General features: G+C 43.0%; 1 protein-coding gene across 1 annotated transcript; it reads right to left on the bottom strand.

The window, feature by feature from the left end:
* Positions 1–6,677: 6,677 nt before the first annotated feature.
* adra2db (adrenergic, alpha-2D-, receptor b) lies at positions 6,678–10,760 on the bottom strand. Its single transcript, XM_037459609.2, has one exon. It carries the CDS (start codon positions 10,401–10,403, stop codon positions 9,123–9,125), a length of 1,281 nt encoding a protein of 426 aa, XP_037315506.1. The 5' UTR covers positions 10,404–10,760; the 3' UTR covers positions 6,678–9,122.
* Between the last annotated feature and the right edge of the window lie 6,507 nt (positions 10,761–17,267).

Here is a 17,267-nt window from a genome sequence, read left to right as displayed (position 1 = left end):
TGTTCTCCCTGATGGAGCGCAACATGTTGGAAGCATATCATGTTTCCTTTTAAAACTCCTCTTAACTGCACAAATGATACGGAGGAGGTGTAATATTTTGGATTTTAAAAGGGTTAGAGATGTGCTGCAGATGTTCAGCTGTTGTTAAACTTTGATGCCACTGAAAGCATCCTGGTAAGAATAGAAGAGCGTATGTGGTCACTCTAAAATACATAACCACAAATAATTCAGCTTGGGGTATTTTGCTATTCAAATCTAAATACATACCATATCATCAAAAAAGTAGTGGATTAACAAAATGCGTCATGTCACATCTATCTACAACAGATTGTGTTGTCTGAACAGCGTCGTGGACATAATTCAATGCAATTAAATACGCAGTGATGGGTAATTAACATGGATATAATGTACCAAAGTATAACATTTGAGTCATTGCTACATCACAAAATGGTGCCTTTAGTGTTCAGTTGGAATGAAACCCTCACTGTTTTCTCCCGTATTTTGATTCTTTGTTTTTTACAGCTGAGAGTTTGTGATATTTTTCTTTGCCTGATAGTCCTAAATTATTCTGAATCGGCGCTGCTCTCCCCGTCTATGATTCTGACTCACTGTGTCCATTACAGGAAGGTATGTGAACACCAACCATGTTTTCAACCGTCGATTTACGAATGCTGTTTGATGGGTTATGCAGAACTTCAATAGTTTCATCAGCTACATCTGAATGAACTCCAAATTCAACCTGGATGAGTCCCCCAGGATGTAACATCAAGCCCAATCGCAGATGGATTTGGAATTTATTTCATGATAAAATGCTACAAATATCGCCACTGCCTTTGTTTCCAGGAATTGTAGTGCAGGCCACATGGACATTGCATAATTCACAGGCAGAGCAGAGGGACACATCGCTGTAATAACCCGGTGTGACGCAAATCGTCCCCTCTGTCAGCGATAAACAGGATGAAATGTAAACGAGATGCATTGTAGAAACACAAGCACATTGTATTCAATTCAGGATGTTTCACATCTTAATGAGAACGAGTTCTACGGTTTTAAACCCACTTCGTTGAACATGGATGGAGACCCATTATTTTAAGCCTCCAGAAAGTATTGAAAGAACTACAATGATTTACTGTTTACAGACATTCATGGTCTCCAGAGGAGGAATCTGAAACACTGCGGTGGTCCAGGCTTTACCTGAGGTCCAACATCCCATCATCACCTACAGAACCCTTGATGCACACATTCAGCTTCCTGTACAAACTGAAAGGTTTCCCTCTGATGAGGTCCTATTATTTAAGTCAACGTGACACCAGAGTCTCTACAGGGGAGAATTGTGGAAAAATAGCAATCCTGCCAAACACTGAGTTAATGGATTCTTTTAAAAAATGATCACAATGTTTGCTTTGTATTACACGTTCTTTGCATGGGGGGATACTTGCTTTTGCTAGTATCAGGTCATGCATTTGAGCATAGAACAATTTATTACCTGGTGGCAGCACAAAAGTGGAAGTTTAGAGGATCCCTGGAGGTAACCACAAATGTCTGTACAAAATCAATCCCTTGAGTACTGGTGGATATTTAAGAATCAATAGATCTGAGGCAAATGCTGCAGAGAGCTGGTCTCCAACCGTTTTAATACATTCCATAAAGAGTGTCTGTCATACAATTAAAAAAACAGTTTAGGATCAATTATAAACATCATAATCTCAAATAACTGCAACATTTTTATCAGCCAAGTGTGTGTCTCTCGCATCCATCCATCTGTCACCTGTCAGTCCAGTTACTTCTTCCTTCTATCATTTCATTTCTCACCTCTCGGAGTGTGTGTCTCTGTATATTTCTGTCTCTCCTCTCTTTTCACCGTCCTCTCTCCGCTCCTCTACTCCTCCATCTGCCTGCCAATCGGAGCGGCGCAGGTCCCCCCCCCCCACCCTGACCCCCCCGCACCTGTTCTTCCTTCAAGGAGTGTGGATCCCAGCAGCGGGGAAGATACTGCCTACTCATTTAGCCAGCAGAGCACTCACAGTACATTCACTTTGCAGCAACATAACAAGGCTATCGTCTCCCTTGAACCATTCAACAATAATGTCTCTTTTTGTTTCTTTTCACTGCGGAACATTTTTAATCAATGTGTAGCCTCAAAGAGCACATTCAAAGCTGAGGAGGCCACCTTCAAGCGCCCGACCCATCACAGCACACCTACTTTACACCCTGAGAATTGTTCATGAATGGAGATCAGAGAGTTATTTTTACCCCGTGAGGAGGAAACGTGTTCTCAGACGGGGTCTAAGGCTTCGTCAACGTCCTGAGGCGAAGTAAACAGGTCTTTGCCTCACTAATGAAAGGCAAGAATGTCACACACACATGAACACACATATACAAAAAGTATAACCGCATATGCTCATGGACGTGTGTTATTGGGGGGACATGATGGATTAAGAGCCTCCCAATTGTCCCTTGGACAGGGAGGGGGGGTCGTCAGTTCAACTTCTGACATCGATCATGCTTATTAAAAAAAGTATGTCTATCAGGGGAATCTCAACAACACAGTACCCAGGAGCTCAGGCCCCTTTGGATTTGTTGCAGGGTGCTGGACAATCGTCACTACATTTGACTTTCCCTAAAACTAATGATTACAGTTTTAAACCTTACGTAGAGATAAGATAAGGAAAATGGAGGCCACTACGTGCGGTGGAAAGGGATCATAGGTTATGAAAACAAGCCCCTCGTTGGGATCAGTTTGCTCTCTCTACGGGACGTCAGTGCATTCCCTCACAGGGTCGTCAGCTCATCTTTCATTCACTCCTGTATTCCCCCCCTTGCTTTGTTTTGATGTCGCACAAACAAGGGGCCAGTATCTTGCACAGCTGTTCTCTCCTCAGCAATCACTTTCAATCAGCCCCTGCCTTTGATGGATTACTTCCTGTCGTCTTTGGGATCGCTGTAACTACTCACTGCACTCGGTCTGTCTGTGGCGGCGGTTTGAAACTCCATCTCCTTTGGTGCTTGGGAGCGCTGACCCAAGCCCCGGCTGAGGGGTCCAAAATAGTTTGGAGTCAGGGGATGAGATTAAAGAGTGGGACGGAGAACAAAACGACGATCCTTCCAGATCTTGGCTGCTTGTCGGCAGGTTCGACGGCCTGCGAGAACGTGTCGTCCCGCATGATGGGTGTGGGGGGGCCCCCGTCGACGTCCGACAGACCAACACTTGAGTAATTGTTTCACAATCTAGCGTCTGAGTGTCAGACACTGTGTCCACACACGGCGTGATTAGTGAATGTGAAGCAGATACATAACAGCTGGATCTCTGCTTGCGGAGTGACTGTGGGCCTCATTAGGCTGCGTTCAGCTCGGGGTCGCTGAGACCGAGGTCAGCGCCGGCCGGGCTTTTTCTCCTTCCTGTCCCAACAGCTGGCTCTAGCCCGTCCCCTGGAAAAGTGATAATTTATTATTTCAGTGGTCAATTTTGAGGGTGAATTAGTGTGAGGAAAACATTGATTGAGAGCAGATGGTGTTGGACACAAACAAAAGAATTTCAATAATTTAACTTGATTATCTTTTAAAAAGCTAGACACCGCTTATTCATCTTTTTGTTGTCGATATTTTTGTGGTAAATGTCCCAGATGCACATAATTATATGGAGATTTCTGTTCATGATTGTCTGCACTAAATAGAATAGGGTTGGGTTTATTTATTTATTTATTTGGGGCTTTCCAGTTTACATATCTAGCAGACTTATTGGCATTTGATTGGATTTGTGTTGTGGCCACGATACCAGTGACATTCACTCCCTTTTGGTCTCCACCAACTGCAGGTGGAAAAAATCTGTCTCTTGTGTTTCCAAATGCTTGACTGTGTCCACCAGCTGTTCATATTTGGTTCTGCGCAGTTTGTGGATTCGTCAGAGCTTTTTTGTTTTTATAAAGAATCGTAAAACTCTTTCACCCAGATTCGTTTTGGATCCTCACACTTCTGCCCTTAGCTACAGAATGTTATCTTCTCCTTACTGTAGCTTAAAAAGAATCATCTCCTCCCTTCTGGTATTAAAGCTTGAACTGATGGCCCTCACATGCACACACTTTATGGAAGACATTTATATATTTCAAAAGGATGACAGCCAAAAACACCCGGGAATTCAAATGGGTGTTAGATTATTTTCGCTCTTGTCTTGCATTCGCCTTACAGTTTTGCATTTTTGAAGAATCGATCAGGCTGAAGGCAGTCTTGACTTGACACTAATTTCTATTTTTTATCCCTTGTTCAACATGTCACTTGACACTGCACACTGAAGGAGCTCGATGATGAACGTGAGCGATGAAGAGGTTGCAGAGTCGGAGAGCCACGCACAAACCCTTCCTGCTGCAAAGTGCATGCGGCCCACCGAGGCCAAAGGCAAATTCAAGCACAAGAGACCCTTTAATTACACCTGCAGCATGAACCCCCGCCCCTCTGACTCATTGAAACCAGGTCAGAGCAGAGAGTGCAATAAACTCCGGTCATTGTTATTTCGTCATTCTCCCATAGCGCCCTACATTAGTTTAATGGCTGCAATTAATTCTACTACAGCTAGCAGTAGAGCTCTTTCGGATGATGATATATGCAAGCTGTTGATCATGACAGCTTGCATATTGACATGGGAAGTTTCTTTATGCCAAGTAGGCGGTTCTGCTTTTGTAAATTGTATTGTTTTTAGAGAGAAAAATTGGTTGTGTATAAATTCTTTTTTGAAATGTTTGTTTTTTTTCCGGTGCTCCCTTTCTTCTTGTGACCCTCCTGCACACAGTAAAGCCAGTCCATTTCCTGTGTTTAGAGTTTGAATAGTATCCAAGGTCATAGAGGTGTCCGGTTAATGGCATGACTACTATGACAAAAGAGTGCAATAAATTCATGTGTTTTTAAAACATTCAGGACAGCAGAAAGCCCACAGCTTCAGACGCAAACCACAAACACACCTTGAGCGGATATACCTGGACGAGGTAGTGCTCTATTAGCACTTACCATGCCACTTACTTTGTCGTTTGCCTTTCTTAAAGAAATTGTAGTGTCCTTGTCGTTCTGGCTTCATCGCCTTGTGGTTGAATGCATCATTTGTAAGTCGCTTTGAAAAGAAGCGTCAGGTAAAAATCTAAAAATGAAATATAGAAGTTATGGAAGGAAATAGGAAAAACAAAAGGGAGGAGAGAGAAATCTTCTTCAGAGAAGCAACGGAGGAAGTACTGGACAAATAGCACCTTCCGTCAGACACAGAAACACATTACTTACGATCTCCTTAGAAAATGAAGCAGCTGCACCTATGTTTTGTTCGGGTTTAAATGTTGCCGGTGAATGCCCACTAGAAACGAAAGAAGATTAAATCTCACACAGAAGGGCTGAGGAGGCACGTTCACTTTATGAATCAGAGTGTGTGGGGATGAATACAATTCCTCCTACAAAAGAGAAACAATACAATTCAAGACAATGTTCACACATGTACATCTCCACGGTGCTGGACCATCTGTGCTCATCAAGCAGCCAACATTCCTCCAATGTCCACCTCTGTGTGTACGAGTTGGATGGGGAAACGATTGTAACTGCAAAGAGTTGAACATAATCTTTGCATACACATTTTTAAAAAACAATTTACACTAGTCGCTGCGGAATGGGAATAAATGGTTAACAGATCTCTCTTTGAATAACTGACTTCGTAACTAGATGTTTAACAAATGCAGGAACAAGACAGGTGATAAATATCTAGATGAAGGATCCCCACTGTGCCTTAAGGTACCGAATGTTATCCAACGCACTCCAAATGAATCACATCAACGCTTTCTTCTCCAGTTAGAGGAACAGAGCACATTAGGGGAAAGCATACTTTTGTTAAATCATAGCATAATCAAAGTTTCCTACCCAAACCCAAACAAACCATTTTAGTTCAACCAATTGTTTTTGTTCTACTTTTATGTCTTTTTTTTACTGGCAGTGTTGAAAACAGCTCCAAAAGAAAATATTAAAATAAGCAAAACGAAGGTCTGTCTTTCAATACTTTCTGAACTACAATGTCGGTCTCTGGCTCTCAATCACATTTGTTCATTTGTTTACTTCAAAAAAGAAAACACACATATAGATTCAGTATCCAAAACACAATCAATTGTTATACCTTCCATAGCAGCTGGGCTCTGGCAGCACACGTTACTCAAAGAGAAGTTAAGTGTGTTTTCAGGTTGAATTCTCGGGGTGTTGAGTAAAAACACAAGAAGCTGCTGTTTCCGTTCCCTGTGAACTTGTTAACTGTGTTTTGGTTTTCTTTCAATTTAGTTTAAGCAAAAATATGTTTTAATTGTAAACCTGACCCATTTTTTTTTTAATTTACAACTTCTACCACCTGTTTTTTACTGTTTCAAACTGCAACCCTTCCAGAAAAAATGTCCTCCTTGTGAAAGCACTTTAGTCGTATCACATTTCCTTGAAGTCGATATTTTTAAATACAAAATACGCAATAAATATACAGTATACTGAAACGTGTGATTCTTCTATCCTCCATCCGACCAGGACCCAACTGGTTAAGAATCTGAATACGAGTACATGCAGAGCCGGTAATGTGACTGTCATCTTTAGGTGAGCACTGCAGTTTTGTGATTCCCTTTGACACCTCAAGTCGCCTACTTGTGTCTAACGGGGCGACATGCTACGAAAGCTTGAAACATTTAGAACCACGTTTCCTCCAACTGCTGTGACTCTAAATAGCTTTGCCCGCACAGATGACCCTAAAAAGCCCAAGCAGCTGGCTCTGAACCGTCCACTCTTCCTCCGCCTTAAAGGGCTTGAAAAAGGCGTTCCCTTCACTCTCCCACACCAGCCAATGTTTTGCTTGTGTCCAGTTGGTCTGCTGCTCTCATTAAGCAGATTTGGGAGGGTTCAAGGTCTCCTCAGCTCGGCTTCCCTTCCTGAACTAGTGTCCAACTCTGTTTACAGTCTGTGATTTAAAAAAAGGCTCACCAGGAGAAGCTGGCAAGCCATAAAACAAACAACACCATTTTTTGGTCTTGGAAACGGATGCAATTAGAAGAGCATTTTTCTCATGAAGAGTGAAGGATTGTAAGGGACCTGTGAACATTTGGGTTTTCTTTAGATACAATTGACCAAAATATAACAGACAATGACGCTTTGAATGTGGGTCTCTCAATTCGGACTCGTCATCTGACAGCTCATTAAAAGCACAGTGCTTCATTTGTGATGTAATGTTGATTAGAAGGATAATTTAATTGGGAAGTGAGATTAAACAAGGGAGTTGCAAGCCTTGTTGGACAGTAATCGGTTTTCAATCAGAAAGAGAATCACATAGGCGTACTCATGGGTCAATAACTCTGTTGTTTATATTGAAATTAAGTTGTATACGTACACAACAACATATAGTTACACAATTCCCAACATCATTAACACCTTTCCCCCCAGTAGTAGCTCTTCAAGTTGAAAAGCAAACAAACATTTGAATGCTACCTGTGAGTAGGACTATGCCCATACATTTCATTATTTTGAAGCCTCTCCCCTGCTGCACTTGTCTCAGAATGTTTAATACTCATGAATAGAATCGTGCCATGTGTCCAGAGTCAAAAAAGAAATATGCAAACGCATTCGCTCTGGTTTCCCTCGACAATATGTTAACAACAACCTCATCACAAGAAAGACTTGGATACAGCTATAAAAAAAGGACTCCTTTCAAGCATGACAGCCTTCAAACAGCGTGATTATCTTTGGCGAGGCGCCATTGAGCCGTAGAGCTGCTTTGAAGACATGCCGCAGAGGATACAAATATAGTTTATCCCCCCCCCACCATGAATACAGTAGGCTAATACGGAACTAGTCAACTTTTTTTTCTAACTATGCAATGTTTTTCCAAAGAAGAGCAGGAACTTGCAAGTTTCATCATATGTACAACATTTCACATCCAATTTACATCCAGTACGATGCAGGCAGAGTTTGAGGTGGCCATGATTTATAGGACTTTTTCTATAACAGCTACATGAGGCCGAGGAGCCTGAGACTTGGCGAGATACTACAGTAAGGTCTCTTATTACACCAAGGAGATGGCGTGCTGGGTGGAGATCAAGCTCTTCCCACAATATCTCTAGAGATGTTTTTTTAAGTTTCTCATGTGAGCAGCTTTACAATCCTGTGTCCATGTAGCAGTCAGTCCAGTCTACTGAAGGCTACTTTTCTCATCCCAGCAGTCACATTGTATTCATAAGAGACTGGAAAGGTGATTTTAAAGCACAATGAAAGTAGAATTTGCAGGACTACACAACCCAAAAATAAGTGTCTGTTTCAAATATTTACCAAGGAAATGCCGAGGTACGTGGAGGTGTTAAAATGAAACCCACAGATTTGTCCAATAGGTTTTGCATATGCAGGCCTCAGCTTAGACATTGTTGTGGCGTGAGGTGGTGCGAGATTAGACTCTTACATAAGTTTAGAGGGTTCACCGGCAGTATCGCCTGTCTTTCTGTAGCTTTAACGGCAGCAAGAAAAAAATCGATTCGAAAAACCTGCCGTTGCGCCACTTTTATCTACGATGCTGCATTCTATTTTAAGACGAGGACTGTAAATAATTTCATCTGTAGCATTTTATTTCATTTTTGATCCACTGTGAGATACACTGACTGAACATACCTGCTTGCCTCCTCATCCCCTTGCTTATTATTTATGGATGGTGGAGAATAATCTCCTTTTTTTCTTTACACAAAACACACACCGTGATGCAGGCGCCAGCAGTGGAATGCAGCTTCATCATGACTTCAAGTTTGCCTTGAAGTCGTTTTTTTCTTGCTTTTTTGCAGCAGTGGTGATTTATGCAATACAGACATCTTAAGATCAAACGTGCATGTTTGCAGGACTTCTTATACAATTACATATATTAAATCTATATAACATTACTGACCATAGCGACATTGATATACTAATATGTTTGCTTTTTTTGCTTAATTTAGAACTGTATTCACAGATATTTTAGATGTGCACACAACACACGTCTTTTTTAAACATGAGAATAGTTCAAAGTAAATTATTTTGGAGCGGCGGGGGGGGGGGGGGCTGTTAGTCAAGGAGATTGAGTGCCAACCACAGCATAAAACAACATATATCAGTGTTTATGTCCGTTCAGAAGTTCTGCAAATGATTTTCATGAAGGATTTCCTGAAATCCCTGTTAAAAATGGTGTAAATGATGGGGTTTACAGAACTGTTGCAGTAGCCGATCCAAAAGAAAAGGTTGAAAAGTGCGTCAGGTATGTAGCAGCTGTCTCTGCAGATAGCGTGCAGGCTGTAAGTAAAGAAGAAGGGAAACCAGCAAAGCACAAACACTCCCATCACCACCGCCAACACGAAGGTGAAACGCTTCTCCCGCATCTGGCTCACTTTGGACTTGTTGGCCGCTGCCAGTTGTTGCTGTCGCACAGCGGGGTTCCTCTGCTCCGGGTAGAGCTGCAGCGCCCGCGACGAAGCCCAGGAGAGACGGCAGTTCTGAGGCGGGCAGCAGTCTGACCCTTCGACCTTTCTCCGTTTGGTGAAGCAATGGTTGCGCATTTTGTTATCCGTCGGACAGCAACTCTCCTCCAGGTCAATGTCATCCAGCTCCCCCTGCCTCTGATTCTGATGGCGGCTCCCCGAGCTCTGGCTACTGGGGCTTTCCGTCTCAAACCGGTCCTTCCTCACGAAGCACGTCTCGGACTGAGACGGCTGCCTCTCCTGGCCGTTCTTGGCCACAAACACGGTGGAGGAGCGCTGCTTGGCCACCTTGTAGATCTTACAGTACACCAGAATCATGATGAGACCCGGAACAAAGAAGGACACCATGCAGGAGGAGAGGATGTACCAGGTCTCGTCGTTCAGCAGGCACTCCCGTTCATCGTGTTTGGTCATGAGAAGAGGCGGGAAGGAGATGACCGCGGATATCACCCACACTACAGCGATCATGGACTTGATGCGCTTCGGTGTCCGCTTCAGGTTGTAGCTGACCGCCTTAGTCACTGACCAGTAGCGGTCCAGGCTGATTGCGCACAGGTGCACGATGGACGAGGTGCAGAACAACACGTCCAGAGCCAGATAGAAGGCGCACCAAGTACTTCCAAAGTACCAGTAGCCCATGATCTCATTGGCGAGAGAGAAGGGGATGACCAGTGTGGCGACTAGGATGTCCGCTGATGCAAGAGAAACCAGGAAAAGGTTTTGGGGCGCACGCAGAGCCCGGCTGGTCAGCACCGCCACGATCACCAACACGTTACCAACAATGGTCCCCGAGATGATCACCGTAACCACCAGGATGATGAGCGCAGTGGTTGCCACCGTGTGCGGCAAGCCAAGCGATGCGTCCGTGGTGTTGGCATTGTTGGAAACGTTTTCCGCCAATACATTTAACTGGGTCGTATCCATTCTGGCTCCGATTTGCGCATTCGTGTCATGTTGGTCGTTTCGCACCCTCTTCCTTTCCAAAACCAGACAAGACTGGCCGCGCTCCTTTAACGCATGGAGATGTGTGGTGCGTAACGCTCAGGATTGTAGCCCGCAGAACGCTCTCCTCAAACAGCAAATATTCCGACCGGCTCATGGTGTTCCGAAAACATCACAACGCGAGTAGATTCGCTCCTCTTTTGTCACCGCGCGCTGCGCAACGGTGTTTTTCTGCGTGTTGGTGAACAGCATCTTTGGAGAGACAAACAGCCAGTGGAATGAATGCCCACACTGGAGTGAAGTGACATCACTCCAAGCCTCCTCTAAACTTAATGGAGAGAGAGGGAGAGGGGGCGATGGGAGAATAGAATGGGTTGGAAAGGTGGAGAGAGAGAGAGAGAGAGAGAGAGAGGGAGAGAGAGAGAGAGAGAGAGAGAGAGGGAGAGAGAGAGAGAGAGAGAGAGAGAGAGAGAGAGAGAGAGAGAGAGCATTGTTCGAAAGATTTAAGATTTCTTGGAAAATGGAAGTGCAGGCATGGAGCTTTCTGTGTTTTATTTTGCAGACTCACACATTTTTTTCTTACTTTTCATATGAACGTGTCAAACACAGAGCTCATCCACATCTGTAAAGTTCCATTCAAATTCTTCAATCATTCGACCATTATTTTTAGAATACGTTTTAATGTCACTGCTGAGAGAGGTTTAGGATGAAGTGGCCTTTATTAGTGACTGATGAATATGGATATTGAGGTGAACTTTATCAGCCCTGCATGGCTGCTAATTAGGAAGTCACCGTGTTTCATGCAGCATTGATTGTGTTCTTGGCCCGTCTCTCTGATGCAGCTCCTGGGATATTATCCTCCATCACTCTACATCAGTCATTCTAGAATTGTTCTACTGCTGCATATGATGACCGTAATACCTGTTGCTGAGAAACTCTTGAGTTATTTAACATGTATGTCGTGTTGTTGGGCGGGTCTACAGCCAGGAGATATTTACCAGTCAGGAGTGATACAAAAAGACACACACATACAGACACACACACAACCAGTCAGGGGTCACTGTGAAATAACACTTTAAAATAAAATAAAAGCTGATGCATCATTCTGCAGCTCTGCTTACCAGATTCATTCCCTAATTTTGGATTTTAAAAAAAATCTATTTGTAAATGAAAGAGCATCTGCTGGATGCCTGTCATCAGCGGATTGGTCCAGCTAAGCTGTGTTCATTCAATTCAATTCATATTATTTTGTATAGCCCACAATTCAAAATCTTGCAAGCTGACAGGAAGATATGAGCAAAAATGAATCAAAATTCATTTTGATACAAACAAATATGTATTTTAAAAATAGAATTACTGCCCATAGGGTTCAGAGGGCTTCATACGCTACATCCCCAAAACTATCACCTCGTCACTGGTAAAAATCCCCCCAAAAACCTTTGATGGGGAAAAAAGGGACGAAACCTCAGGGAGAACGGCAGAGAATGTCATGTGCACGGAATGAACAGCGTAAGAGATGTAAGAAAAAGTTCAAAGTTCTACAAAACGATTCAACTGATGAGAGAAGCAAGCCAGGTGTGATGCAGCAGCAACGGCCACCATCCACAGAAACATGTGGGCAGGGGAAGAAAAAGTGTGTAACGCTGCGATGACAGAAACAGAATTCATCATTATAATGAGAGTGATAGCAGATGCAGTAGCGGGGCCATGGCAGGAGGCAGGAACAGGTCCAGACAGAACCATGATCCATAGACAGCACAAAAAGTCCAGGAAAGAAGCTGAATTTGCGATGTGCATCAATTCGATGTGAAATCCCTCGTCAGTCTAGCCCTACAGCAGCTTATCTGAGGGCTCGTCTAGACTAACCTGAGTCAGCCTTTAAGCCTCAGCTCCATCTTAAAGGAGCTGACTGGGTCTGCTGCCCGGACTCAAAGAGGAGGCTGGTTGCACAAAAGAGGAGCTTGATAACTGAAGGCTCCTGGCTCCCATCCTACCTTTTAGGACTCCAGGACCAACAAGTACCCCGATATTCATGGAGCGCAATGGGCAATATGGTATCATAAGCTCCTCAAGATTAGACGGCGCTTTGACCAGTGAGTGCCTTGTAGGTGAGGAGAAGAATACCGATAAATTCTATTCTTGATTTAACAGGGAGCCAGTGCAGAGAAGCTTAAAACAGGAGTAAAATGATCCCTTTTCTTAGTGGTAATACACATGCTGGAGCATTCAGAATCCACTGGAGAGACTTATAAGAGCACCCTGATAATAAAGAATTGCAGTAATCTAGTCTAGGAGTAACTCTTTTTTATGTATCCCTTTGAGACAAGAACTGCCTGTTTCTCAAAATCAATTAGATAGAGGAAAATCATGGTTGAGCGTTGTCTGGAGGCTTGGCGTCCTTCAGTGGCTGCAGAGACAAAACGCAGAAGAAGATTTGGAGTAAGATACGAACGAGGATTTGGATAGCCTCACTTCCCTCTCCCTCTCTCTCTAAATTACTCCCCTGGATGAACAGGAAAGTGAAGATCATCTAAAGCGAGATTGTCAACATATATCAGCGGTTTCCTCATTGATCTCAGTAACCAGCGTCCCGCAGCACCAACATGCTCTTTACCAGCAGAACGGACACTTTTGAGGCTGACTTCGTAGCCGGCGGGGAGTCCAGAAATAACATGCAATTGTAATCATTTCAAATGAGCTTTCCTTTGCAATCCTTGGGAGGATGGAAGATGCAATCATAGCTTTCCTCTGTTTTTATTACTTTTTTAATTTGATCATTAGTTGTAAAGGAAATGCAAGGAATGAATGGATTTGTTTTGAAGCACAGAGATCGGACAAATGCAAAAATGTGTAGGTAGGTCAGACATGTAAACGTAGATATTCTCTTAATTTAAGTAGACCTAAATGAATGACTTGCTTTTGTAACGTTTACCGTATTACAAATAGGAACCGTAATTCTTATTGTTCTGCTTGCAGGTGTTAACAAAATCCAGTCAACATGTCTTGGTAGTTAGTATCTAGCTGCACTTTCCAACGACTTGTTTAAATTGTTCTGGAGAAGAAAACTTTCTCCCGAGTACTGTTGACCTCTCTGATCTAAAATAACAAGTTTTGCAGTTACATAACGCATATTACTAAATATCTCTAGAGCTGAAAGTCACTGCAATATTCTTTATGTTACAAGGTATTGTAGAACGCTCGTTCCTGTATTTTTGAATACACATAAAATGTGTAGAGATGTACTGCACATCTACAAAATATTGTACTTAAAGAAAGAAAGAAAAACAGGTAAAAGTATTCGATGGACAAATACATGTATTCATGCTTCATATCTTGACAAACAAGCTGTCAAAACCAAAATGAAGTCATCACAGAAAAATGATTTGTGAGCTGAGAAAAAATGAAAAAATGATTGCGCTGCGTTCCGTGCTCTTCATCCCAAACAGCTCAACAAAACCCCACATCCTGACACTTTGGATTCAGCTTCCTGTTGATGCACTCAAGTCCTAATGAGGGCTCCTGAGGTGCACGCCTCTCTGCTGCCAAAGGTTTCCCCACAAATTAAGAAGTGACACACATTAAATCTCCCATCAACACTTCTACCAGACAATTACAGTTTCCGGGTTGAGAGTAAAAGGCGTCAACAGGCAGAACCAATCAGCTGTCTCGTATGATATCTTCGTGACACACATGACGCAGATGCCAGACTCGTTTAGCGTCACATTTTACAATATTAGAAGCTCTCGGCAGCCAAAGAGGTGTTTGTTTGGTGGTTCGTTAGGATCCCCAGTAGCTTTTTCATCACAGCAGTCATTCATCCCAATCTGATGGGAGCAAAACGCACATTTACAGAGTCGACGGGATGGCTTTAATCTCGCCAACCCATCCATTATTAGACATGCACCGTATTGCTTTGAGTCATGTCGTTTTTAGCTTAATAACACTCAAAACTACAAACACCTTTTTTTTAAAACTAAAATCTGAAAGTGACGTGCAAATATCCAAGAAGAGTCTGCAGCTCTACTGACATCTGATGATGCTGAAAAGAGTCATTCTTTAGTAAAATGTCATGTTGTCACAGGCCATACAAGGTGTGTGTGTGTCGACAACAAGACGACTGCCGCATTCAGAGGAGACTGATGACTGCGTCCCCCCCCCCCCCCCCCGCTTCAGTCCGCGTTTCTTCTGCTTTGTCCAGGCGGGTTGCGAGCGGAACCCACTGCTGTGTTATGAAACGTTCCAGCAGTAAATGGCTTGAGACGGAGGGTGAAAACCTCATCTCACTTTCCAGGTGGTTTGTTAGAGTAGATATTTTCATCAGGAAATCCAGCCAGGACCCCATATGATTACAAGCTCTTATTGTGTGTGTGGGAGATGGTGTACATTGAAGTGGGAGGTGTGTGTGTGTGTGTGTGTGTGTGTGCGTTTGTCACATCAACACTGTGATTTACAAGTTTTTCTTTCAGAGATTTCACATTTTTACACATCTCCCACTTTCTTGCAGTGCTGCTGTTGAGGCTCGGCAGGTCGGGATAAATACAAGAATTCTGACCTTTCCTGTGTCCCAAACAAACAAGATTTGCCTCAGATGTTTCCACAGCTTTGGACACGGCTCCACTGGCATTTTTTGAAAGCATGAACGGTTAACGAAGCCATGAAGGCCACGCATGTCAACACATTCCTTAACAGAAGCTTCAGTTTTAATTTCAGATGAAGTTTGGGCTGGCTTGTTATCAAGGGAGTCTCCTTTTTTTTATTAATCTCAGAATGCCAGGCTGTCATCTCTGTATGTCTCATGGCCCTGAATATGTTTAAACTGGAACTGGTTTCATCAGCTGCTCTCTGAATTTGAATAATGTATAAAGGGCTTCATCTTGGATGAAGAGCTGTAATGGTTGTGAACACATTCAGCAGAGGAAGGAGCTTTTAAACCTCACTTCTAAGAGCCCCTGAAAATGCTTCCTGGAAAAACACTCCAGTGAATGAAACCCCCCTTCTAATTTTTAAGGGACAAAACACATCTGTAGCTTTATAAAAGTGCCCTGCTGGAGGGATTTTGTCAAATTAAGAACAATGAATGAGGGCTAATAAAACCTTTAGTAGATTGATCCGTTCACTATACTGTAAGGTGTGGAAGAGCCCTTCCATCTAATAGATTTAGTACAGAAGAGTCACTGTGTTTACACAGAAAAAGGAGATCAATGACTCACAAAACATTGGGATTTGGTAATTGTGACAAACTATTAAACACGAGATACCAGATGAGGCAGATTAGAGGGAACATGACTCATGAAAGCTTTACTAATGTGATTTCATTCCTTTGATAATTTAGTGTGTATTTATCCTGTGAATGATATGTAAAGGCAGTGTACTGCTAATTACATACGGAAAAGTACAGTTTATGAACTCTCAAACAAAAAGTACAGTTAGGCCTGAGGATATGGCACAGATATGACCGTCGTGTTACCAAAATCATACCTGTAGTTTTTTGTAAAGATCTTTCACCTGCCCCACTAGAATACCATCACTAACTCAATGTCTGCCTCAGATGAGGTAACAGCGTCACTGACAGTAAAAGAACACAAGGACGAATGCCAGATTTAAAAATGACACAACAAAGGTGTATTTTATTAGCCACGTTAGTGACATTTTATACAAAATGGGGACGGTTGTATTTCACTGTTTACATCACCATGTCGGTGTTAACCCTAACCCTGTGAGCATGTCTTTACAATGGTCGCTGTGTGTGACACAAAGACATTTTGCATGGGATTTAAAACTAAGCCTTGTGTTCCCGGTTGTTCTCCAGTGTCAGCTGTGAAAACAAAGCCATTTAGCCTACCTCACGGTAATTCTTGTAAACTCTTAATCGCCATAATTTGGCCCTTCTCTGACCCTGGTTAGTGTACTTCCCAGCTCAGGAAGAGAGCTATTAATATTCAAGGTATCCCTCTGCTTTCTAACTCCAGCCCGAACGGTCATTAGAGCTTTTGTTTCAAATCTGACTTTGGCCTCGTTTCCTGTTATTTTTCTGTCCAATGCATTGTGAAAAAAAACAACTTTTAATTGACAAAAACAATTTTGGTGGCACTGATTGCCGCTCTATTAATTGCATGGTTGGGTTTTGATTAATATTCAGGGTAATACATACATTTATTTTAAAGAACCATAAGAAGCATCTGCTAATTCTGGTGTATGGTTTTGATCAAGGCTTCCCATTAAACAGAAATCATCAGCACGAAATAAACCCTGGGCTAGAAAAAAGTATTTTTCACGTCAGTTTGGTTCTTACTTAGCTTTGCCTTGTGCTTTATCTGAGCAAACAATGCCCACAGGAGAAAAACCCAAACCATTCTGTGAATAACCCATCTCAAAAAGCATGCGCTATTTGTGATTCTTTAGGCGTTGACAAAATATCAAAATACCCTTTCAGTCCTCTGACACATTGTCCGGTAGTTCCCAGAAAACAGGCGTCCAGTGAAAGATCATGTTGTGACATCCATCAGCCTCTGAGGTCACAGATTGCAGGGTGAGTCATGCAGCCATCAGCCTCCTCTGTCTCTGCACCCGGTACGCTCTGCCACTCAAATGAACCTCGTTATGGGCCCTCTGAAGCTCGACCGCCAGATGATAAAAAAACAAAACAGGTGCACAGAGCATGACATGGATGTGCACGGGGAAACAGAAAAGTGCCGAGGTGGGTGTGGGATGCTTTTCAGGCAGCGTCCCTGGTGTTACCCATCACCGTCTATCTTCACCAGACCTCTCTTGTCGCTTTCATCTATTTGCGGTAACAGATCTGACACCTGTTGGTTCTGTCGTCAGTGTCACTTCTCCCTTCTCTCC

The sequence above is a fragment of the Pungitius pungitius genome, chromosome 2 (assembly GCF_949316345.1).
Source record: "Pungitius pungitius chromosome 2, fPunPun2.1, whole genome shotgun sequence".
NCBI classification, from domain to species: domain Eukaryota; kingdom Metazoa; phylum Chordata; class Actinopteri; order Perciformes; family Gasterosteidae; genus Pungitius; species Pungitius pungitius.
Note: the sequence above shows the minus strand (reverse complement) of the source record. Positions and strands in the feature narration are given on the sequence as shown.

Coding starts and splice junctions, on each gene's coding strand:
- adra2db (XM_037459609.2), bottom strand. CDS start 10,403: ATGGATACGACCCAGTTAAATGTATTGGCGGAAAACGTTTCCAACAAT.